General features: G+C 54.5%; 2 protein-coding genes across 2 annotated transcripts; both read right to left on the reverse strand.

Annotated features, from left to right (window-relative positions):
* Positions 1-685: 685 nt before the first annotated feature.
* Positions 686-4,465, reverse strand: SMIM44 (small integral membrane protein 44). Its single transcript, XM_057300549.2, has 2 exons — positions 1,800-4,465; positions 686-1,649 (listed from the first exon to the last, which is right to left on the reverse strand). Exons 1-2 carry the CDS (start codon positions 2,101-2,103, stop codon positions 1,402-1,404), a joined length of 552 nt encoding a protein of 183 aa, XP_057156532.1. The 5' UTR covers positions 2,104-4,465; the 3' UTR covers positions 686-1,401.
* Positions 4,466-9,430: 4,965 nt separating this feature from the next.
* DOHH (deoxyhypusine hydroxylase) lies at positions 9,431-24,521 on the reverse strand. The gene is made up of 6 exons (XM_034945055.3): positions 24,305-24,521; positions 19,009-19,467; positions 15,021-15,366; positions 12,502-12,578; positions 10,732-10,969; positions 9,431-10,281 (listed from the first exon to the last, which is right to left on the reverse strand). Exons 3-6 carry the CDS (start codon positions 15,292-15,294, stop codon positions 9,962-9,964), a joined length of 909 nt encoding a protein of 302 aa, XP_034800946.1. The 5' UTR covers positions 15,295-15,366; positions 19,009-19,467; positions 24,305-24,521; the 3' UTR covers positions 9,431-9,961.
* Positions 24,522-24,583: the final 62 nt, after the last annotated feature.

A 24,583-nucleotide genomic window follows, 5' to 3' on the forward strand; every position in this document is an offset into this window, starting at 1 on the left:
ACCACTGCATGCACCACTGCACTCCAGCCTGGGCAACAGAACAAGACCTTGTCTCTAAAAGCAAATTTGAGAGTCACCTTTTGTGCTCTCAGAGTACACATGAGGCTCCGTGCTCAGCAATTTCACAGATCGCATTTCCTTTTCTTAACACCCCGCGAAATGGTGCCGGTCTCGTTGTGCCCAGGAAAGTCAAGGTCACGCAGCAGGTCTGACCTGGGATTTGAAGCCGGGTCTGCCTCGCCCCCAGCTTATCCTGCCTCGCCCAGGCTCTTGGCCCCTGAGGACCCACAAGCAGCCATGGGAGCACACAGGGACAGGGAAGGTGTGCAGAGGCCACATGCCCGTCGTCCACCTGCAAACCGGGACGCTCTCACGTGGGGATGCCCGGGAGGGCTGATGACTCAGGCTCCAGGCTCTCCTGTCCTCAACCTTGGTCCCTCGGCTGATTAGATAGTGGGCCCTGCCCGGGCGAAGGGGGACCCCGCCCCAGCTGACACGGGAGCAGCCATGGCCCAGACGAGTGGTAGGAAGGCCCAGAGTCATCGCACAGGTGTTTATGGAGCGCCTGCTGAGTCGCTGTCACTTCCTCTCTTCCAGAGGTCTGCGGATGACCGCTGAGCAGACCGGCCACTCAGCAGGATGGGGCTCACACATCCCAGCCCCAGGACGGCCACAGGTCTGCTTGAACCAGCCAGGCAGGCATCTATTAAACTCTGACTGTGTATCCCGTCTTGTGCAGGGCTTGGAAGGGAAGGAGGCCTTGGTGCTGTCTGGGAGCTCTCAATCTGATTAAGAAGTCAGGACCACCCCCCAGAGACAAGCAGACCCAGCAGCCGAGGTGGGGGCTGGAGAAGATTTGGAGGTAGGGGAGCCCAGCAGAGGGGTTGGGGGTGGGACCCGCCTTGGAGATCCTGCCCTCCAAAGTCAGTCAGTTGCCTGGGCTTTTTCTGAGAAAAGCACTCTGTGCTCTGAGACCTCGGTGAAACCACTTCATCACTGCGTGCCTCGGTTTCCCCATCTATTAAGTGGGGGCGATCAGTCCTACCTCGGAGGATTAAATGAGATACTGCATAGAAAAAGCCTGCTCTGCACAGCAGCAGGTACACGCTAAGCACTCGGTAAGGCTGGCCGATAATATTACAACGTTTTAAATCGCCCTAGTGTTTCTAATTCACAGTTTGCTGACGGCTTGGCTGAGGCTGAGCCGGGCAGGCTCTGCCTATGTGAAAGTCGCCAGCGTCCAACCCCCGGAACCTGCCGGCTGGGAAAGAGAAACCCGTCCCCTGGGAAGGAGAAAGCCGTCCGCTGCGACCGGGCAGCTCAGGGTGTGCAGAAAGGGCTCCGGCGCGCGTAAGTTCTGTCTACACGACCGCCAAAGCGTCCGGAACCCAGATTCAGGATTCAAGTTGCCATCAGCTTCCAGAAGGAGCTTCGGGATGGGGGGTCCTTGAAGGCAATGGAGGGGCGGCGGGGCTCCGGGGGAGGCGGGGGTTCAGAGGGGGCTCCCTCCCCACCCCCGCCGGCGTCCTCCTCGCCCTGCCAGGCCAGGGCCAGCTGCAGGTCCAGCCCCTCCAAGTCCTCGCCGGTCAGGCTGGGGCGCAGCTCCCGGGGTGCGGCCTCCTGGTCTGGCTTCGGGCCAAACGCCCAGTCTGCGGCAAGGGAGCTGGTGAGGCAACTCCCCGGCCCCGGCCACCCTCCTCTGTCCCCTCCTCAGCTAGGAGAAGCCCTTGGATCCCCTGACCACCCACCCAGGGTGACCCAGCATCAGCCCCAGCTGGGTTTCGGTGGGGACAGCTCACCGGCCAGGTCGTGGGCGAGGTCTTTGATGAGGTGCCCGACGATGGCGTAGGCGACGGCCACCACCACCAGCGCGGCCAGCAGCAGGTACAGCACGTACCTGGGCAGGCGGATGCTGTCCAGGGGCGGCGGCCGGTACTCCTCGTACAGCGGCGGGGACGGGCTCCAGCCCTCGGCCTCCCCCTCGGCCGCCAGCTCCGGCATGGTGTCCGCCCGGCACAGGGGAGGCCCGGAGGTGACCCACACAGCGGAAGTATTAAGGGGCTTTGAGCTAAGAGGATTGGGCGGCTGCCCCACGGCCACCATCTGCCTGGGTTAATCACATTGCAAATCACTTCCGCCCACCCGCAACCTACCTGCTCAGCTCCAGCCACGACTCTGCCCAGCCGTCCCCACCTCGGGGCCTCCGCACCTGCGCTTCCTTCTCCCAGGAACGCCCTGCCCAGATTTCCTCATGGCCGGCTCACTCTCTTCATTCATTCATCTTTTTAATTCTTATTATTTTATTTTATTTATTTAATTTTTTTTGAGACGGAGTTTCACTCTTGTCACCCAGGCTGGAGTGCAAAGGTGAGATCTCAGCTCACTGCAACCTCTGCCTCCCGGCTGCAAGTGATTCTCCCACCTCAGCCTCCGGAGTAGCTGGGATTACAGGTGCCGGCCACTATGCCTGGCTAATATTATTATTATTTTTGAGACAGGGTCTCGCTCTGTCGCCCTGAGTGCTGGAGTGCAGTGACGCGATCATAGCTCACTGCACCCTCAACCTCCTGGGCTCAAGCGATCCCCCCGCCTCAGTCTCCCAAGTAGCAGGAACTACAGGTCCTCGCCACCGTGCCTGGCTCTTCATTCATTCATCAAATATGTATTGAGCAGCGACTATGGCTGGGCACTCTCTTAGGTGCTGGGACACAGCTATGAGTAAGAAAGACCAGGCCGGGCGCAGGAGCTCACGCCTGTAATCCCAGCACTTTGGAAGGCCGAGGTGGGTGGATCACTTGAGACAGGAGTTTGAGACCAGCCCGGCCAACATGGTGAAACCCTGTCTCTACTAAAAATGCAAAACCTAGCTGGGCGTGGTGGCGGGTGCCTGTAGTCCCAGCTACTCGGGAGGCTGAGTCAGGAGAATCGCTTGAACCTAGGAGGTGGAGGTTGCAGTGAGCCGAGATCATCCCACTGCACTCCAGCCTGGGCAACAAAGCGAAACTCCGTATCAAAAAAAAAAAAAAAAGAAAGACCAAAACCTGACATTCCAGGGAGGGAGATGGATGCTAAGAAAGAAACATAACCTTAGAGTAAATGATATATTAGGTTAGAAAGGGAGGTGTGGCTGGGCGCCGTGGCTCACGCCTGTAGTCCCAGCACTTTGGGAGGCTGAGGCAAGAGGATCACTTGATCCAGGAGTTCAAGACCTCCCTGGGCAACATAGCAAGACTGCATCTCTACAAAAACTTTAAAAACTAGCCAGGCGTGGTGAGTGCCTGTAGTCCTAGCTACTCAGGAGGCTGAGGTGGGAGGATTGCTTGAGCCCAGGAGTTCAAGGCTGCAGTGAGCTATGATTGCACCCCTGTACTACAACCTGGGTGACAGAGTGAGACTATCTCAAGAAAAAAAAAAAAAAAATTGGGCTGCCAAGGCATCACTGAGGAGGTGACATTTGAGCAAAGACCTGGAGGAAAAAGGGAACCAGCCATGGGAGATCCAGGGGAAAGAGAGTTCCAAGCAGAGGGCACAGCCCCTGCAAAGGCCCTGGGGCAGGACTGTGCCTGGCGTGTTGGAGGAACAGTGAGGAGGCCGGTGTGGCTGGAGCAGAGTGAGCCGCGGAAGTGGAGGGGAGGAGAGGATGGGGAGCTGTCAGGGCAGGTCCTGCAGGGCCGTGTAGACTGTGAGGAAGACTTCGGCCTAGACCCTGACGAATGTGGGAGCCATGGAGGGCTGTGGGCAGAGGAGGGACGGGTCCGGACCCAGGTGCTCACAGGTGCCCCCTGGTGGCTGCTTTGAGGGGAACAGACTATGGGGGACAGAGGAGGAGCCAGGAGGGGACTGAGCTGGTCCTAGTGGAAGGAAAGTAGGCAGATTTGAGATGGACATTTTTTTCTTTCTTTTTTTTTTTTTTTTAGACAGGGCCTTGCTCTGTCACCCAAGCTGGAGTGCAGTGGTGCAGTGGTGGGATCTTGGCTCACTGCAGCCTTGACTGCCCAGGCTCAAGCGATCCTCCTGCCTCAGCCTCCTGAGTAGCTGGGACTACAGGTCTGTGCCACCACACCTACCTAATTTTCTGTATTTTTTTTTATAGGAACAGGGTCTCACTATGTTGCCCAGGCTGCTCTTTAACTCCTGGGCTCAAGGGATCCCCCTGCCTCAGCCTCACAAAGTGCTGGGATTACAGGCATGTGCCACCGCACCCAGCCTTGGGATCGATTTTTCATTAAACAAACCTGTTTTTAGACTAAATGCCTGCAATGATGGTGTTGCCATTTCCTGAGTTAGGAACATTGCAGAGGAGAAACCTGGGGAGAAACACAAGGAATTCCAAGTAGCCAGGGGCCAGGGAGCCAGGACAAGGCAGTAGGAGGCGGTGGTGAGGAAGACCTGGGTTCAAATCCCAGCTCTGCCCATCACAGCATGACCTGGGCTCTCCAGGGTTCCCTGGCTTCTCTCTACAATGGGGTGGGTAAAGTTTCCTGGGGTGTTGGGAGGAGGAAATTCAACAATGTGTAGAAGTGTGAGCCTTCCCGGGCGGGCATGGTGGCTCACGCCTGTAATCCCAGCACTCTGGGAGGCTGAGGAACGCTGATCATGAGGTCAGGAGTTCAAGACCAGCCTGACCAACATGGTGAAACCCCATCTCTACTAAAATACAAAAATTAGCCAGGCGTGGTGACATGCACCTGTAATCCCAGCTACTCGGGAGGCTAAGGCAGGAGAATCGCTTGAACCCGGGAGGCGGAGGTTGCAGTGAGCCGAGATCCCACCCCTACACTCCAGCCTGGGCAACAGAGGGAGACTCCATCTCAAAAACAAACAAACAAAAAAAAGTGTAACCCTTGCCAGGTGGTGGCTCATGTCTGTAGTCCCAGGGACTTGAGAGGCTGAGGCAGGAAGATTGCTTAAGCCCAGGAGCTGGAGGCTGAAGTGAGCTAAGATTGTGCCACTGTATTCCAGCCTGGGTGACAGAGCTAGATCTTGTCTCTACAAAAAAGGGGGTGGCTTTTTTTTATTTATTTTATTTTATTTATTATTTTATTTTATGAGACAGAGTCTCTCTCTGTCGCCCAGACTGGAGTGCAGTGGTGCGATCTCGGCTCACTGCAAGCTCTGCCTCCCGGGTTCACGCCATTCTCCTGCTTCAGCTTCCCAAGTAGCTGGGACTACAGGCGCCCGCCACCACGCCCGGCTAATTTTTTTTCTGTACTTTTAGTAGAGATGGGGTTTCACTGTGTTAGCCAGGATGATCTCGATCTCCTGACCTCTTGATCCACCCACCTCAGCCTCCCAAAGTGCTGGGATTATAGGCGTGAGCCACTGCGCCTGGTGAGGGTGGCTTTTTATATTTTTGTTTGTTTTTGAGACAGAGTCTCGCTGTGTCACCCAGACTGGAGTGCAGTGGTATGATCTCCTCACTGCAACCTCTGCCTCCCGGGTTCAAGTGGTTCTCCTGCTTCAGCCTCCCAAGTAGCTGTGACTACTTTCCAGGGTTTTGTTTTGCTGTTGGTGGTGGTGTTGGTGTCGTTTTAAGACTCCGTCTCCCTCTGTTGCCCAGGCTGGAGTGCAGTGGGGCCATCTCGGCTCATTGCAACCTCCACTTCCCAGGTTTAAGCAATTCTCATACCTCAGCCTTCCAGGTAGCTGGGACTACAAGCATGTGCCACCATGCCCAGTTAATGTCTGTATTTTTAGCAGAGACAGGATTTCACCATGTTGGACAGGCTGGTCTCCAACTCCTGACCTCAAGTGACCTACCTGCCTCAGCCTCACAAAATGCCGGGATTACAGGTGTGAGCCACTGTGCCCAGCTTTTTCTTGTTGTTTTAAAAACATTGCAGCTGGTCTGTGTTGATGGGTAAAGAGAGGAAACCAAGGAGGCAGGAGAGAAAAGGGGGAAGGGCTGAAGTAATGGCTGTGAGTTGATGAGAAGGACGAGGAGTTGGTGAGGAAAAGAGGTGGCTCAGGCAGCCAATGTCGCATTGGAAGGTGCCACCTTGGAAGTGGCTCCTTTGGCCCCAGTTGAGCCTTCAGATGAGGCAGCCCTGGCCGACAGCTTGATTGCAACTTCATGAAACACCCAAAGCCAGAAACATCCAGATACGCTTGCTGCTCCCAGACTCGTGACCCACAGGAAAGGTATCTGTCTTCTTTCCTCTGTCTCTGGGGGTTTTCTTGTCTCCTTTATTTAAGATGGAGTCTTGCTCTTGTCGCCCAGGCTGGAGTGCAATGGCACGTGATTTTGGCTCACTGCAACCTCTGCCTCTTGGGTTCAAGTGATTCTCCTGCCTCAGCCTCCTGAGTAGCTGGGATTACAGGCATGCACCACCACACCCAGCTAATTTTTGTATTTTCAGTAGAGATGGGGTTTCACCATGTTGTCCAGGCTGGTCTCAAACTCCTGACCTCAGGTGATCCACCTGCCTTGACCTCCCAAAGTTCTGGGATTACAGGTGTGAGCCACCGCATCCGGCCCTTTTTTTTTTTCTTTTTTTTTAATTAAAGAGATGGGGGGTCTCACTATGGTGCCCAGTCTGGTCTTGAACTCCTGGGCATAAGCGATCCTGCCTTGGCCTCTAGAGTAGCTGGGACTATAGGCATGTGCCACTGCGCTCAGGTCCACTTTTCTGTCTCTGTAAGGACACTGGTCATTGGATTTAGGGTCTACCCTAAATCCAGGATGATCTCATGCTGAGATCCTTAACAACACCTGCAAAGACTCTATTTCCAATTCAGGTCACATTCATGGGTACCAGGGGTTACCACCTGGACAAGCCTTTTCGGGGGACACGATTTGACCCAAGTCCAGCTGTTTGAAGCTGCTAAGTTTGGAGTAATCTGTTGCACAGCCATAAGGATCTTAGGTAAGTCTTGGCTAGCAGAACCAACAGTTCATCAGCCAGCGTTAGCGGGCAGGAGGGGAGGCAGCATGCACGGCACGGGGACAGGCAGGCGGGCACAGCTGTTGGTGGGGTGCGCGGAAGGTCTGCTTGATTTTTTCACTGAAGCCGAAAGCAAGGTCATCAGCTGAGTGAGGATGAGGGAGGTTGGAGGCCAACAAGAAAGTGACAGAGAGAACAGATCGCAAGAGAGAGAGCCCCACGGAACCATAGTAGAATGGATGTTGGCTGCTCAGGAGGCTGAGGTGGGAGGATCACTTGAGCCTGGGAGACAGAAGTTGCAGTGAGCTTAGATCGAGCCACTGCTCTCCAGCCTGGGCAATAGAGCAACACTCTGTCTCTAAAACATAAACAAGATGGCCAGGCACATGGCTCATGTCTATAATCCCAGCACTTTGGGAGGCTGAGGAGGGCAGATCATTTGAGGCCAGGAGTTCAAGACCAGCCTGGCCAACATGGTGAAACCCTGTCTCTACTAAAAATACAAAAATCCGCCAGGCATGGAGGCACGTGCCTGTAGTCCCAGCTACTCAGCAGGCTGAGGCACAAGAATTGCTTAAACCTGGGAGGCAGAGGTTGCAATGAGCTGAGATTGCACCACCGCACTCCAGCCTGGGCAACAGAGTGAGACCCTGTCTCAACACAGAACAAAACATACTGAGACCCCGTCTCTACAAAAAATACAAATATTACTCAGGCACAGTGGGGCAAACCTGAGGTCCCAACTGCTTGGGAGGCCAAGATAGGAGGATCGCTTGAGCCCAGGAGGTCAAGGCTGCAGTAAGCTGCAGTGATCAGCCACTGCACTACAGCCTGGGAGACAGAGCGAGACCCTCTCCATTTAAAAAAAAAAAAAAAAAAAAAAAAAAAAGGTGAGCCAAGCGCAGTGGCTCACGTCTGTAATCTCAGCACTTTGGGAGGCCAAGGCGGGCTGATCACAAGGTCAAGAGTTCAAGACCAGCCTGGCCAACATGGTGAAACCCCCATCTCTACTAAGAATACAAAAATTAGCTGGGCATGCATGGTGGCATGTGCCTGTAATCCCAGCTACTTGGGAGGCTGAGGCAGAGGTTGCAGTGAGCTGAGATCGCGCCAATGCACTCCAGCCTGGGTGACAGAGCAAGACTCCATCTCGGGGGGAGGGGAAAAAAAGGCTGGGTGTGGTGGCTCATGCCTGTAATCTCAGCACTTTGGGAAGCCGAGGCGGGTGGATCACCTGAGGTCAGGAATTTGAGACCAGCCTGACCAACATGGTGAAAGCTTGTTGTCTCTACTAAAAAATACAAACAGGCCAGGTGCGGTGGCTCACACCTGTAATCCCAGCACTTTGGGAGGCCGAGGCAGGCGGATCATGAGGTCAGGAGATCGAGACCATCCTGGCTAACACAGTGAAACCCCGTTTCTACTAAAAATACAAAAAATTAGCCGGGCGTGGCAGCGTGCGCCTGTAGTCCCAGCTACTCAGGAGGCTGAGGCAGGAGAATGGCGTGAACCCGGGAGGCGGAGCTTGCAGTGAGTGGAGATCGTGCCACTGCACTCCAGCCTGGGTGACAGAGCAAGACTCCATCTCAAAAAAAAAAAAAAAAAAATTTAGCTGGGCATGATGGTGCATGCCTGTAATCCCAGTTACTTGTTAAGCTGAGGCAGGAGAAATGCTTGAGCCTGGCAGGCGGAGGTTGCAGTGAGCCGAGATCACGCCATTGCACTCCAGCCTGGGTAATAAGAGTGAAATTCCATCTCAACAAAAATAATAAAATAAATTAAAATTAAAATTAAAAACCTACAACCAAACATGTGACTGCCAGGCAGGTTTCTCAACCTCTGCACTCATTTGGGGCCGGATCATTCTCTGTTGTGGGGACCGAGTGCTGGAGGGTGTCTTCCAGCATCCCTGGCCTCCCCCGACTACCTGACTAGATGCCAGCTGCACACCCCCATCCCATGACAAGCTAAACTGATGCCCCGGGGCAGGATCCAGCTCTCCGTTGGAGAACCTGGCTCAGTGGATAGTTGGTTCCCGTCACGTTATGCCTCCTGTCTTCTGGTTTTGGCCTCTCTGGCTGCAGACAAGGAGCTCTGCACCTGAGATTCTACCGCTATGCCCATTTTACAGAGAGGTAAGTGGGCTGTCCCCAGCCACACATGGAAGGGCTGCGGGAGCCGGCGGAGGAAGCCATGTCTGGGCTCTCAGCTGTACCACAGAACCCCTTCCACTGCACCCACAACAGGAGCTGGGGGAAGATGGGGGTCCGGGAAGGGCCAGGCTGGAGGGCTGTTTCCCCAGAGCCCCCTTGGAGGGAGCTGGCTGGGCAGATCTGACCAGGTAACCGCACATAAAACAGGGGCAGGCCTGCCTGTCGCTGGTGGTGGCTCAGTGTCAGCGGCAGGACAGATCCTAGAGCCAATGGCTGTGGATACAACCGTCTCCCCGCCCAGACGCCACACACTCTCGCGGAACGTTCCCTGAAAGCTCCCACCCCCCCTCCCTCCCACGCTCCCCTCACCCAACACACTCACAGGAGTCAGTGTTTGGCAAAAATAATTTAATATTCCATCTGGGCAGCGCTCTGAGGTCTGCTTGTCCCTCCCTGGCCCCTGTGCCCTACCTGACCCACTCAGGGACCACCACCCTGTCCTTACCCAGGCCTCAGGGTGGGGGAGTCAGAGGCCCCCAGACCCTGTGCCCCATTCCTAGTGAAGCTGAAGCCACCATAACGCCAGCCTCTTCCCAGAGCCCCAGCTCTGCCCCTGGCTGCCCTCGCGATCCTCCCCTGTCCTGAGCCGGGCATCCCAGAGCCTCCCGCAGAGTCCCACCCCAAGCCTGGAAACTTCCACGCTACAGCCCTGCGCCAGGCCCCGAGGAGCAGTCAGGGGACTCAGGGAGTCACAGCACAACGGCAGCTCCTCGGTCCCAGACGGAGGAGGGGGACAGCAACCGTGCGCCCAGCAAGACACAAGCGATGACAGCGATTTACACACACCCGGTTTAGACGCCAAAGCTCTGCGGGGGAGGAGCGGCCCTCAAGAGTCCTCCGGGAGCTCCGGGTGAGGGTGGGGCCCTAGGAGGGGGCCCCGCGCAGCTGCTCCAGGCCGTCCGCGTACTGGAAGGCCCGCCCGGTCTCGTGCTTATACATGTCCAGAGCCACCTCGCAGCTCTCACGCACCACGCGCTCTGGGTCGTCCGCGTGAGCCTGCAGCGCGGCCAGGCAGGCGGGCCGGGCGATGGCGCCCAGGGCCTCCGCGCACTCGTGCCGCACCATGGGGTTCTCGGCGCATCGGGCCAGGGCGGCCGCCAGCTGGGGCACCGCCGCCTCGTGCTGCAGCTGTCCCAGGACGTAGCCGACCTCGTGGCGGAAGAGGGCGCTCCCACAGTGCAGACCTGCAGGGGAGAGGGACACTCGCTGGGGCCAGGAGGGGTGGGAAGGCGAGCTCTGTCTTTTCGAAGACATGGGGTCTTGCTATCTTGCCCAGGCAGGTCACAAAGTCCTGGCGATCTTCCCATCCCGGCCTCCCAAAGTGCTGGGACGACAGGCGTGAGTCACCACGCCCAACCTGGGGTGTTCTATCTTGAAGACACCCCTGCCCCCAGCCCCAGTGATTAGGGCTGCCCAGGGGAACTGACCGCAGCTATGGGGGCGGGAAAAGCTGGGAGCTATGGGGACCAAGAGGGACGCTTGCACGGGTTCTTAACAGGCCCCATGGGAAATGCTTGGGGCCAGGCCCGGGATGCCCTTCCCGGGGGCAGGCCGCGGCCCCACTGCACAGATGCCATCACTGAACCTCACAGAGAGGCACTGCCCAGGACCCCAGCCCAGAAGCCCCTCCTCACCCTCGGCCAGCGCCAGGGCGGCCTCCTCGCCTCCCGCATTGCGCAGGGCGAACATGGCGCGGTATCGCTCGAAGAGCGGCCGAGACTCATCCAGCAGCGCCTCCCGCAGGCGCCCCACGTCACGCTCCTCAGCCGGCGGGGCAGGGTCCACGGAGAGGTAGGGTCCCGCCGCCGGCTCCCCGCCGTGCTGCTGCAGCCACTCCAGCCTGCGCACGGCCAGCTGGCAGGTCTCGGCCACCTGCGGGGAGGGGGTATCAGGCAGCGGGTTGGGTTGGCCCTGGGGGGTCGCAGGGGCCCTTCCCCACCCCCCGGGATGGCAGCTTAGCAGGGGAGAGAGACACTGGCAGGGTGACTAACCCATCATTCCAGGCAGGAAGTAAGCCAGTAGGGGTGGCTGACTTGTGAGTGACCGGGGGACTGGAGGGCTGGGGAGGGCCTCAGGGAGGAGGTGATGTGGAGGCAGAGACCTAAGCCAGCTTAGGGAGGGAATCAGGTGGAGACCTGGGGATGGGGAAGCAGCGGTGCAAAGGCCCTGAGGCAGGACCCTGCGGGAGGGGTGAGGGCCAAAGGACCATGTGCGGCCCCACCTGACTAGGTAAGGCCTGTGGGCCACTGTAAGGGCTTGGGATTTTGTCCTAAAGGTGATGAGATATCGTGAGAGCTTTAAGCATGGAACAGAACAGCAGAATTGAGTGTCACACGTACCCCCGGCTGCCCCGGAGTAGGAGAGACTGAGGGTCGGGGTGGGATGTGGACAAGAAGTGGCAGGGGAGAAAGGAACATGCATGTCCGTGGCGGCATAACTCATAACAGCTAAAAAGCAGAGACAATTCAAGCATCCAGCCACAGTGAGTGGACACAGCATGGGCCGTCCACACCACGGAACGTGACTCAGCCACAAAAAAGAATGATGGGGCCGGCCGAAGCGGCTCATGCCCCTAATCCCAGCAGTTAGTGAGACCAAGGCAGGAGGATCGCTTGAGCCCAGTTCAACACCAGCCTGGGCGACAGAGCGGGACCTCATCTCTATAAAGAAAAAACTAATAAAATAAAAATTTGTTTCATTTTTGGGCCGGGCGCGGTGGCTCACGCCTGTAATCCCAGCACTTTGGGAGGCCGAGGCAGGTGGATCACGAGGTCAGGAGATCGAGACCATCCTGGCTAACATGGTGAAACCCCGTCTCTACTAAAAATACAAAAAGATTTGCTGAGCGTGGTGGCAGGCGCCTGTAGTCCCAGCTACTCTGGAGGCTGAGGCAGGAGAATAGCATGAACCTGGGAAGCAGAGCTTGCAGTGAGCCGAGATTGCGCCCACTGCACTCCAGCCTGGGCGACAGAGCGAGACTCCGTCTCAAAAAAAAAAAAGAAGAAATGTTGGAAGGTAGCAGGAGATCTCTGAAGGGGTCTGGTGGGCCAGGACAAGGTATCAGAGGTAGAGGGCACTGGGTGGGTTCAGAGGGGTCTTGGCAGAGGGACTGGACGTGGGGGTTCAGAGAAAGGGGGTCAGGCCGGCTCAGGGGCTCAAGGCCCGGGATGGAAGCGGGTGAGCAAAGCTGGTTGTCGCCGTTTTGCCAAATGGGGCGCAGCAAGTGTCTGTCCAGATTGTCGCCCTCGCCTTCCTCATCCCTGGGGCATCCTTGGCCAAGTGGTCGCCCTGGCAACCAGAGATGGGGAGGGTCTGAGGCTGCTCCAGGTCAGGGCTGGGGCAGGGCTGGGCAGGGCTTCCCAGGGACCCGAGACTGGCAGGGAGACCAGCGGGGGCCTGGTTACCTCGATGACGGGGTCCGAGGAATACTGCTTCAGGATCTCCAGAACTTCCGGGTCCCCGATGGCCCCCAGGGCCTCCCCTGGGAAGAAGCAGCCGGAGAGCTCATGTTGGTGGGGTGGATGTGTGGAAAATGCCCGGCTACCTCTGGGACCGGAGGACACCCCTCTCAGGGCTCTGCCACTGTGGGGAAGCCCCGCCTCTGTCCACGGCTGATTGGAGCAGCAGTGGGTACAGGCTCCCCGCTGGACCAATCAGCATCCCCTCCCCAGAGCAAGGCACTGCCTGGAACCGCACCCGGCTGCCGCTCAGAGCAAAATGGACCCCATCCCGGCCCGTACCATGAGACAGGGAGAGAAGTATATCCCTACAACTCGGGATCACAGCTGACAAGCAGCTCCAAGAACCCAGGAGGTCGGGGGTGCAGTGAGCTATGATCACACCACTGTACTCCAGCATGGGCGACAGAGTGAGACCCTGTCTCAAAAAAACAAACAAAAAAAATTCCCAAAACAGGCCGGGCCTGCCGGCTGGAGACTCCAGAATTTGGGGCCACTGGGGCTACACTTAGGTGGGTTCGGGTACAGGCACAAGTGCAGGCGTCGCAAGCCCAGGTCGGAGCAAGGCTGGCGGCGGCTCCCCGTAGAGCCCTGGGTGCAGATGTTCCTTGAATTTTCTCAGAATCGAGCTCAAGGGCCCTGCCTGTGAGGCAGCTGAGCTGGTGGCTTTTGCCTTTCCTGAAGGTTGCGGTTTGCGTTTGTGCACCTGCCTGGCAGGCTCCCTCTGCCGGGAAAAGTCCCGTATGCGCCAACACAGGCTCTATGTCAGGCACCTCCCACGCGCTAATTGCAAATGAGTTCACTGGTTACAGAAACACAGTCCCAGTGGCACAGACGCACCAACTACCTGCCTCACTGGTCTCCTTTGCTGTCTAGGTCCCTCGCTACAACAGTCCTTTTTTTTTTTTTTTTTTTTTTTTAGAGCTTCGCTCTTGTGACCCAGGCTAGAGTACAATGGCGTGATCTCCACTCACTGCAAACTCCGCCTCCTGGGTTCAAGTGATTCTCCTGCCTCAGCCTCCCAAAGTAGCTGGGATTACAGGCGCCGGCCACCACACCCAGCTACTTTTTTTGTATTTTTAGTTGAGACGGGGTTTCACCATGTTGGCCAGGCTAGTCTTGAACTCCTGACCTCAGGTGATCCACCCGCCTCAGCCTCCCAAAGTGCTGGGATTACAGGCATGAGCCAATGCACCCGACCTGAACAGTCCACTTTTTTTGAGACAGGGTCTCACTCTGTGGCCCAGGCTGGAGTGCAGTGGCGTGATCATGGCTAACTGCAGCCTCAACCTCCCTGGCTCAAGTAATCCTCCTGCCTCAGCCTCCTGAGTAACTGGGACCACAGGCGTGAGCCACGATGCCCGGCTTGTATCTGTATTGTCACTGTTTTGTCTCTTACATACATGACAGAGCCTGGCATACAGTAGGTGCTCACTTAATGTGTGTCCAATGAGTGGAGTAAATCTAATATACATTAGGGATTGGGGATCTATGGCTTGTCGCTTGTTTTTATATGAGCAAAGAATGGTTTTTAAAACACTTTTAAGGGTTTAAGGCTGGGCGCCATGGCTCACGCCTGTAATCCCAGCACTTTGGGAGGCCGAGGCAGGTGGATCACTTGAAGCCAGGAGTTCAAGGCCAGCCTGGCCAACATGGCAAAACCCATCTCTACTAAAAATACAAAAATTACCCAGGCGTGGTGGCACACACCTGTAACGCTAGCTACTTGGGAGGCTAAGGCAGGAGAATCACTTGAACCCGGGAGGCAGAGGTTGCAGTGAGCCAAGACGGCACCACAGTACCCCAGCCTTGGCGACAGAGCGAGACTCTGACTCAAAACAAACAAATAAATGGTTTAAAACAAAAAATCAAAGGGATAGTACTTCCTGATGGGTGGAATTTATATGAAATTCAAATCTCAGCATTTACAAATGAAGTTTGTTTTTTGTTTTTTCAGACAGGATCTCACTCTGTTGCCCAGGCTGGAATGTGGTGGCACGATCATGGCTCACTGCAACCTTGACTTCCCGGGCTCCAGCGATTCTCCCGCCTCAGCCTCCCAAGTGGCTGCGACTACAGGTGCATGCCACCATGCCTGGCTAATTTTTGTATTTTTTCTAGAGACAGGGTTTTGCCATGTTGCCCAGGATGGTCTTAAACTCCTGAGTTCAAACGATCCACCTTCCTGGGCCTCCCAAAGTGCTAAGATTACAGGCCTGAGCCACCGCCCCCTGCCCAGTTGAGGTTGTCTGGGCACACAGCCTTAGCCATTTGGTGACAGATGACCTACACTGGCTTTATTGAGTTGTTGTCTGGCTGCAGAGCTGCAGGTATTTACTATCTGGTGCTTTATGGGGCAGTTGACCACCCTGATATTTATCACCTGAGTGAGGACGGGGACACGTGGGGTCATGAAGAAGTGAGGCAGGAGGGAGCAGGTGCCCGGGACACAGACAGGTGCTCACCTGCCTCATGGCGCACCATGGGCTCCTGACGGGTGTCTTGCAGCACGTCCACCAGCACGGGGATGGCGCGGGCATCCTGCATCTGGCCCAGGCAGTAGGCCAGCTCATGCTTGAGCAGGGCGGAATCGTCACCGAAGGCCTGGCTGATCCAGGCAATGGCGCCTGGGCCGCCGAGCCCGCGCAGCGTGAACAGCGCCCGGAAGCGGGCCTGCAGGGGCTGCTTGGGGTCCACCAGCGTCTGCCCGATGGCATCCACCTCCTGTTCCGTCACCATCGTGCTATCAATGGGTCCCGGCCTTCCACAACCCTGCTCAGGCTAAACCTGGGGACGCGGGGATGTAAGAACCTATGGCAGAAAAATGAGAGCCCAGGTTAGAAGCCCCCTTCACCAGTGCGTTGTCTGTTCCTAGGACCTGGGTGGGGCAACTTCCTACCCACTGACCAACCTGAGCATCTACGCTGAAAGCTCAGCTCCAACCTCCCTACTAGCTGTGCAGCCTTCCGTAAGTTGCTTTCCCTCTCTAGGCCTCAGTCTCTGCACTGCCTCTCACCTATAGGCCTAACAGAAATGACCTCCACTGTCGGCTCTCCACACAGCAGCCAGAGGGACAGCTGACCCCCAAAATGGCCCCAGCAATCCCCACCCAATATTCAAGGCTTTATATAGTCCCCTCCCACTCTGAACAGGGCTGACCCATGTGAATGCCAAGAAGATGGAACAGAGCAAGACTTCCAAGGTTAGGGCATAAAAAGCACAACAGTCTCATCCTTGTTCTCTCTGTAGGGGAAGCCAGTGACCATGTTGTGAGGATGCTCAAGCAGTCTTTTGTAGGGGCCCATGTGGCAAAAAACTGAGCCCTCCCACCAACAGCCATGTGAGAGAAGTGGGCTGGCAGCAGCTTGTCCAGCCCCAGGCGAACCTTCAGATGATGCAGCCCCAGACCGTCTCCACTGAGGCCTTACCAGAGGCCAGACCCAGAGCCAGCCAGCTAAGCCAGGCCCAGAGCAACTGTGTGCGACACTGTCTACTGTTGTTGAAGGTAACCAAGTATGTTTTTTTGTTTGTTTTTGAGACAGGATCTTGTTCTGTCGCCAGGCTGGAGTACGGCAGCATGATCACGGCTCACTGTAGCCTCGAACTCCCAGTCTCAAGTGATCCTCCTGCCTCAGACTTCCTAGTGGCTGTGTCTACAGGCACACACCAGCATGCCCAGCTAATTTTTTTTTTATTATTTGTAGAGATGGGGTCTCACTTCTATGTTGCCCAGGCTGGTCTCCAACTCCCAGGCTCAAGTGATCATCCTGCCTCAGCCTCCCAAAGCATTAGGATTACAGGCATCAGCCACTACACCCAGCCATTATGGGGATTTTTGTTACACAGCTTAGATAACAGATTCAGAAGTACTTTCAATATGTAAACTGGACCATATCACTCCCTTGCTTAAAATCCTCCTATGCCTCCTCACTCAACTACTTGACAGTCCCAAAGGCCCTTCATGACTGTCTCCCATCACCTCTTCCCTCTCTAGCTCTGCTCCAGCCACACAGGCCTCCTCGCTGTTCCTCCAACACGCCAGGCCCAGTGCAGCCGTAGGGCCTTTGCATTTGCTGTGATCTCCATGAGGAACATTCTTCCCTAGATGTCCCCACGTAGCAGGCCAGGCCTCACTAACACAGGCCTCCATAACTGTTTCAGCACTGACTGAGTGGTTAAGTTAAACATTAAAAGCTAAAAGAGCCAGTGCCCTCATACAAAGGCTGGAATGTAACAAAAGCCCATGAAGAGTTTTGCCCAGGCCTTTCCTGGGCCTTAAGGCATGACAAGATAATGAAGGAATTTTTTCTTTTTGAGACAGAGTTTCGCTCTTTTGCCCAGGCTGGAGTGTAATGGCATTATCTCGGCTCACCACAACCTACGCTTCCGGGGTTCAAGTGATTCTCCTGCCTCAGCCTCCCGAGTATCTGGGATTATAGGCATGCACCACCATGCCCGGCTAATTTTGTATTTTTAGTAGAGACAGGGTTTCTCCATGTTGGTCAGGCTGGTCTCAAACTCCCAACCTCAGGTGATCCACCCGCCTCAGCCTCCCAAACTGCTGGAATTACAGGCTTGAGCCACCACACCCAGCCAATAACGAAGGAATTCTTAATGTGACCCGTTTAGGATTAAACAAGTTTTACTGGGTGTCTGAAGAATTCCCCAAACCTCCATGATTTAGCAGGAGACAAGATAAGGATGATCACCCCAGCATCTGGACCCATTGGAGATGAGATAAGGGTGATCACCCCAGCACCTGGACCCATTTAGATTAAGTAAATTTACTGAGGTTCCAAAGGTAAGTCTTCAGGATTCAGATCTTAGTTATAGATTAAAAGAAGTTAGTCACTTATGTCTTTAGATGGATGCTCAGTTACATGTAGATGTAGAGCTTAGAGGGTATATAAGCTCTGGAAAACTTTGTCATTGTGAGTTGGTCTGGCGATATTTTCCAGGCCTTCTCCCTGTAACCGGTTACAGAAATAAAAACTCTCTTCCTCCCCAGTTAATCTGCATCTCGTTATTGGACCATGAGAAATAGCAGCCCGACCCTCAGTTTGGTCCAGGAACACCCGTGCTCATCCTCTTGCTTTCCTGGGTCTCCAACGTCACTTCCTCATGGAAGCCTTCCCTGATCACAATGGAAAATGTTACTCTTCCATCTCTTTTCACTTATTCAGCTTTATTTTTCTCCATGGCGCCTAAGACTCCTAGATATCATATTGGAAAGTATTGATTTAGTTGCTTGTGATTGGTCTTATCCCTCATTAGAATAGAACTCTGAAGGCTGGGACTGAGTCTATCTTGGTCACTGTTGTATTCCCAGCACTTAGTGCAATGACCTGCACGCAGTAGGGCCTCAATAAAAACAATAACCGGCTGGGCACGGTGGCTCACACCTGTAATCCCAGCACTTTGGGAGGCCGAGGTGGACAGACCATCTGAGTTCAGGAGTTCGAGACCAGCTGACCAACATGGTGAAACCCCATCTCTACTAAAAATACAAAAATTAGCTGGGCGTGGTGGTGGGCGCCTGTAATCCCAGCTACTCGGGAGGCTGAGGTAGGAGAATCGCCTGAACTCGAGAGGCGGAGGTTGCAGTGAGTCGAGATCGTGCCATTGCATTCCAGACTGAGCGACAAAGCAAGACCCTGTCTCAAAATGAATAAATAAAATAAAAACGATAACCGTGACAATAGCAGCTGACACTTACGTAGCATTTGCTACGCGCCAGGCAATCCATGCTCTTTACATTCATTAATTCATTCGATCTACATCACTACCCTGTGAGGTAGTTACTAAGATTGTCCCCATTTTACAGGTGAGAAAACTGAGGCACAGTTTGGGACTGTGCTTGGGAACTTGCTTGGGAGCAGCGTGAAGAGTTAGGAATCCAGGAAGTCTAGGTCCAGAGTCGGGCTCTAAACCACCAACGCTTTGTTGAATGACTTAGGATGAAAGAACACAGCCAAGGGGAGAAGGGACCCCTCTCTTTCCTCCAGATCGGCTGAGAACCTGGCGGATGCTTCATCTCAAGACAGGCAGGCTATGGCATGCTGGCAGCCCTCTCTGGTGAACAGTGGCGTCAGCAAGGCTGCCTGGGCTTGACGAGGGCAGTGTAGCCACCTAAGCACAGGTGACCATCAAAGGAGAGTGACATCTTTAAAGAGGGGTCATCAGAAACCAGAGGGCAGGCCTGTGAGAGTTGGCAGGGCACTGGGGACCATCGAGACCCAACCGTACGACACAGGAGCTTCAGGACGTGAGGTGGGCACTCTTTCATGTAAAAAATCCCAGAGGAAAGAGATCGCCGGGACTCGAGACCCCTTAACCCGCCCCATCCACAGTCAACGAATCCCTGAGACCGGATTCCCTAACGAGGCGCCCCCGGTGCCACCGCCCGCCAGACCCGGGCCCCACACCGTGATCGCCGCCTCCGGGACGCCTCACCGAGCTCTGGAGACTCAGGGCCCGTCGGCCCGGCCAGTACCCGCAGGCGCCTCTGCCACCACCGCTTCACCTGCCGCGACAATCGCAGTGCGGTCTGGGGGCCGCCATTTTCTCGCCCACGTGACCGTGCCGGACGGCACCAACGCAGCCGCGGGGGAGACCTAGTGAGAGGCTCCCGTGCAGGAGGGAGGCCCGGAAGGCTGAGTCGGTGCTGGTGCCACAGCTCATGCAAACACAGGAACAGTATTCCTAGTGCATTCTTCGGGGAAGGGGACGGGCAACGTATGCCCTTTCATGGGAAAAAATTCTCTCCAACCTCCCCACTGCGGTACAAGAAGTGAGACTGGTTTGTGCCGATTCAGCGCCCAGCGTGGGCTGGCTAGCGACGGAGCATGCGCAGTGTTTCTAGGCGTGGTCAGACTCCAGAGGTGTTGGCCAATGGGCTCAGGGAGCTCGAACCTTAAGTATGTGAGGAATAAAAAAAGGAAGAAATGCAGTCGTTCATTCATTCATGTATGTAATAAATAGTACATGGCCTTGAGGACAAGAGAGGCTTCAGCCCTTACCCTCGTACGCCTCCCAGTGTTGTTATAGAGACAGAAAATAACACGATAAGTAAATGCAATACCTATTAGATGGTGAAAAAGGCTAACGAGAAAAAATTCGGTAGCCAAGGGCGGTGTATGTATAGGGTGTGCAGTTTCAGGAAGGGTGGCCAGAATCTGAGGTGGTGACATCTGAAGAAAGACCTGAAAGAGGCCGGGTACGGTGGCTCACACCGGTAATCCCAACACTTTGGGAGGCCGACGTGGGTGTTATCACTTGAGGTCAGGAGTTCGAGACCAGCCTGGCCAACATGGTGAAACCCCCATCTCTACTAAAAATACAAAAAGACTTCAGCCTCCCGAGTAGCTGGGATTACAGGCACGCAACACCACACCCAGCTAACTTCTTGTATTTTTAGTAGAGACAGGGTTTCACGATGTTGGCCAGGCTGGTCTCAAACTCCTGACCTCAGGTGATCCACCTGCCTTGGCCTCCCAAAGTGCTGGGATTACAGGCGTGAGCTACTGTGCCCTGCTTGCAATCTCTTATTTTTAAAATGTGGGCGACTGCCAGGAGTGGTGGCTCATACCTGTAATCCTGGCACTTTGGGAGGCTGTGGGGTGACAGGATGATCGATTGAGCCCAAGATTCCAAGACCAGCCTGGGCAATGTGGTAAGCCCCCGTCTCAACAGAAAAAAAATTTTTTTTAATTTGGCTGGGTGCAGTGGCTCAGCCTGTAATCCCAGCTACTTGGGTGGCTGAGGCAGGAGAATCGCTTGAGCCTGGGAGACACAGGTTACAGTGAGTTGAGATCTTGTCACTGCACTCCAGCCTGGGCAACAGAGCAAGACTCCATTTCCAAAAAAAAAAAAATCAACTGTGCCTGGTGGCTCATGCCTGTAGGCCCAGCTACTCAGGTGGCTTGATAGCTTGAGTCCAGGAGTTCAAGGATCCAGTGAGCTGTAATCACACCACTGGATTCCAGCCTGGGTGACAGAGCAAGACCCCATCTCAAAAAAAAAAAAAAAAAAAGAGCAATTAATAAAAAAACTTGGCTGGGCATTGTAGCTCACGCCTGTAATTCCAGCACTTTGGGAGGCCAAGGCAGGTGGATCACTTGCGGTCAGGAGTTCAAGACCAGCATGGCCAACATGCTGAAACCCCATCTCTACTAAAAATACTAAAATTAGCTTGGCCTGGTGGTGGGTGCCTGTAATTCCAGCTACTCAGGAGTCTGAGGCAGGAGCATCACTTGAACCCAGGAGATGGAAGTTGCAGTGAGCCAAGATCGCGTCACTGCACTCCAGCTTGGGTGACAGAGTGAGACTCCATCTCAAAAAAATAATTAAAGAAAAATTAATGAAAAAATATAAAATGCTGTGCATAGCAAAGAAATCCTTTTGGAAGGCCAACTTCTATTTTAAGACAACATTCACAAATACTTATTGAGCAACTACTGTGTGCTGGACAGTGTCCTGAGCACAGAGGATAGTGTCCTGGGCACAGAGGACACAGGACAAAACAGACACAGTGTCTGGACTCATGGAGCTGACACCCCACCTTTTATTTTTTTGAGACGGAGTCTCAGTCTGTCACCCAGGCTGGAGTGCAATGGCGTGATCTCGGCTCACTGCAAGCTCCGCCTCCTGGGTTCACGCCATTCTCCTGCCTCAGCCTCCCAAGTAGCTGGGACGACAGGCGCCCACCACCACGCCCAGCTAATTTTTTTGTATTTTTAGTAGAGACGGGGTTTCACCGTGTTAGCCAGGATGGTCTCGATCTCCTGACCTCGTGATCCGCCCGCCTGGGCCTCCCAAAGTGCTGGGATTACAGGCGTGAGCCACCGTGCCCGGCCCACCCCCTTTTTTTTTTTAATTATTGTATTGCCTTCCTATGTGTTGGAAAACTGACTGCAGATAACAGGCATCACTGCAGCCCTCAGCTGCCTTGCAAGGACGTCACCTCAACATGTTTGTGGCTCAGGCTGTTTACCGAGGACTTCCCGTGGACCAGGAGCTGTGCTGACTCAGGAAGGCTACGAGGGCAGGGTGCCAGGTGTGACTGGCCCCAAGGAAGCTCCCTAGGAGGAGATAATCCCAGGGTGCAGGACGCAGATATCGAAGCCTCAGCCAAAAGCAAGGCCTGTGTAAGTCAGAGAACTTGGCATCTGGCCTCTGTAGACCTTCGAGAAACTGATAGCACGGAAGAACCAAGTCTGCGTCTTCTGTTCGGTGGGTCCTCTGGGATTGAGCAAGTCCCTGGGGGGCGGAAGTCTGGAATCCAGGTATCTGCAGATCTGTGGCCTCTCTGGAGGCTCCAGGGGAGGATCCTTCCTGCCTCTTCCAGCTTCTGGGGGTGGCCGCCAGTCCTTGGTGTTTCTCAGCTTGTGGCTTCGTCACTGCAATCTCTGCCACTGTCATCACCTGGCCTTGACCCCTGTGTGTCTGTCTCTGTGTTTCTGTGTTAGAATCTCCCTCTCCTCTCCTTTTATTTTATTCTTCTGAGACAGAGTCTTGCTGTGTTGCCCAGGCTGGAGTGCAGTGGTGCGATCTCAGCTCACCGCAACCTCTGCCTCCCGGGTTCCAATGATTCTCCTCCCTCAGCCTCCCGAGTAGCTGGGAATACAGGGGCCTGCTACCATGCCCGGCTAATTTTTGTATTTTTAGTAGAGATGAGGTTTCACCATGTTGGCCAGGCTGGTCTTGAAGGCCTGACCTCAAGTAATCTGCCCACCTCGGCCTACCAAGGTGCCAGGATTACAGCCGTTAGTCACTGCGCCCAGCTCCTCTTTCAGATCTTTATTAAAACATCATCTTTGCAATAAGAGCATCCCTGAGCACTGCATCTGAAACTGTAACCTCTTGCCTCCTCCTTTTCCCTGTTCTCTTTTCTCCTTAACTCAGCTCCAAAGGGGATTTTTTTTTTTTTTTTTTTTTTTTTTGCTGGAGTGCAGTGGTGCAATCTCGGTTCACTTCAACCACCGCCTCCCGGGTTCAAGGGATTCTCCTGCCTCAGCCTCCCGAGAAGCTGGGATTACAGGCGCGTGCTACCACGCTCAGCTAACTTTTGTATTTTTAGTAGAGATGAGGTTTCACCATGTTGACCAGGGTGGTCTCGATCTCTTGACTTCATAATCCGCCCTCCTTGGCCTCCCAAAGCACTGGGATTATAGGCGCGAGCCACTGCGCCGGGCAAGAACTTTTTAAATAACAGCTGTATTGAGATATAGTTTACATACTGTACAATTCATCTGTGTAAAGTGATAATTCAGTGGTGTTTAGTATATTCACAGTCGGGCAGCCATCATCACATAAATTTTTTTTTTTTTTTTTCCGAGACGGAGTCTTGCTTTGACACCCAGGGTGGAGTGTGGTGGCATGATCTGGGCTCACTGCAACCTACACTTCCCGGGTTCAAGTGATTCCCTTGCTTCAGCCTCCCGAGTAGCTGGGACTACAGGTGTGCGCCAGCACACCCGGCTCATTTTTGTATTTTTAGTAGAGATGGGGTTTCACCAGATTGGCCAGGCTGATCTTGAACTCCTGACCTCAAGTGATCTGCCCACCTCAGCCTCCCAAAGTGCTGGGATTACAGGTGTGAGCCACAGCTCACGGCCATCACATCAATTTTAGAACATATCCATCAACCCCCCAAAATAAAGTCCATTCCAGTCACTCCTGATCCCCCTCTCCCAGCCCTTGGCAACCACTAATCCACTTCCTGTCTCTATGGATTTGCTTATCTGGACATTTCGTATCAATGGAATCACTCACTATGTGGTCTTTTGTATCTGGCTTCTTTCACTGGGCATGATGCTTTCCAGGTTCATCCAAGTTGTAGCCTGTGTCCGAGCCTCATTGCCTCATATTGCAAAACACCGTGTCATTGTATGAATGGAGCATTTTCCCTTCATCCGTTGATGTACATTTGGGTTGTGTGCACTTTGTGGATGTTATGAATAAAGCTGCTATGCACATAGGTGTGTGAGTTTTTGCTTGGATGTTACATGTTTATTTCTCTTGGGTAGATACCTAGGAGTGTTACTGCTGTGTCATGTGGCAATTCTATGTTTAACTTTTTTTTTTTTTTTTTTTTTTTTGAGACTGAGTCTTGCCCTGTTGCCTAGGCTGGAGTACAATGGTGCGATCTTGGCTCACTGCAACCTTTGCCTCCCGGGTTCAAGCAATTCTCCTGCCTCAGTCTCCCCAGTAGCTGGGATTACAGGCGCCTGCCACGATGCTCGGCTAATTTTTCGTATTTTTAGTAGAGACGGGGTTTCACTATGTTGGCCAGGCTGGTCTCGAACTCCTGACCTCAGGTGATCCACCCACCTCCGCCTCCCAAAGTGCTGTGATTACAGGCGTGAGCCACCGCGCCCGGCCCCTAATTTTTTTAAAAACCTGTTTTTTGTTTTTTTTTTTCAAGACGTAGTGTTGCTCTGTCACCCTGGCTGAAGTGCAGTGGCGCAATCTCGGCTCACTGCAACCTCTGCCTCCTGGGTTCAAGGGATTCTTCTGCCTCAACCTCCCGAGTAGCTGGGATTAACTCCGTACCTCAGGTGATCCGCCCGCCTCGGCCTCCCAAAGTGCCGGGATTACAGGCTTGAGCCACCGCACCTGGCCTAAAAACCTGTTTTGTTCCCTGCTGTCTCACTGGGGCCTGGAGGAGCAGCACTTAGGAGCGCAATGCAGGTTTGTTGAATAAATTAATGACTCTCAGCAGTGACGTTTGTACGTTCGGGACACGCACCTGGTGTTGGGTCCCATCTGCGCTCATTAGGCGCGACGTCAATGCCGCACTGAGGTGTGCCTGGCTTCGATCTACCCTAGGAAGGGTCTGCCCTGGGGCGCCCCATTCCGCGACTGTCCCCAGTGGGAACCACGCCCTCCATCTACCAGAGCCATTTCTGCAACGTCTAGCACCCCGCGGGTCCTCTTCCGGCCGCGGTTGCCCTGGGCAACGCGTGGACCCGCGCTTCCTGTATTGATTTGAATCGCGGGAGACGTCACGTCCTCCCGAGATGCCCAA

This window comes from Pan paniscus, chromosome 20, assembly GCF_029289425.2.
Source record: "Pan paniscus chromosome 20, NHGRI_mPanPan1-v2.0_pri, whole genome shotgun sequence".
Lineage (NCBI taxonomy): Eukaryota > Metazoa > Chordata > Mammalia > Primates > Hominidae > Pan > Pan paniscus.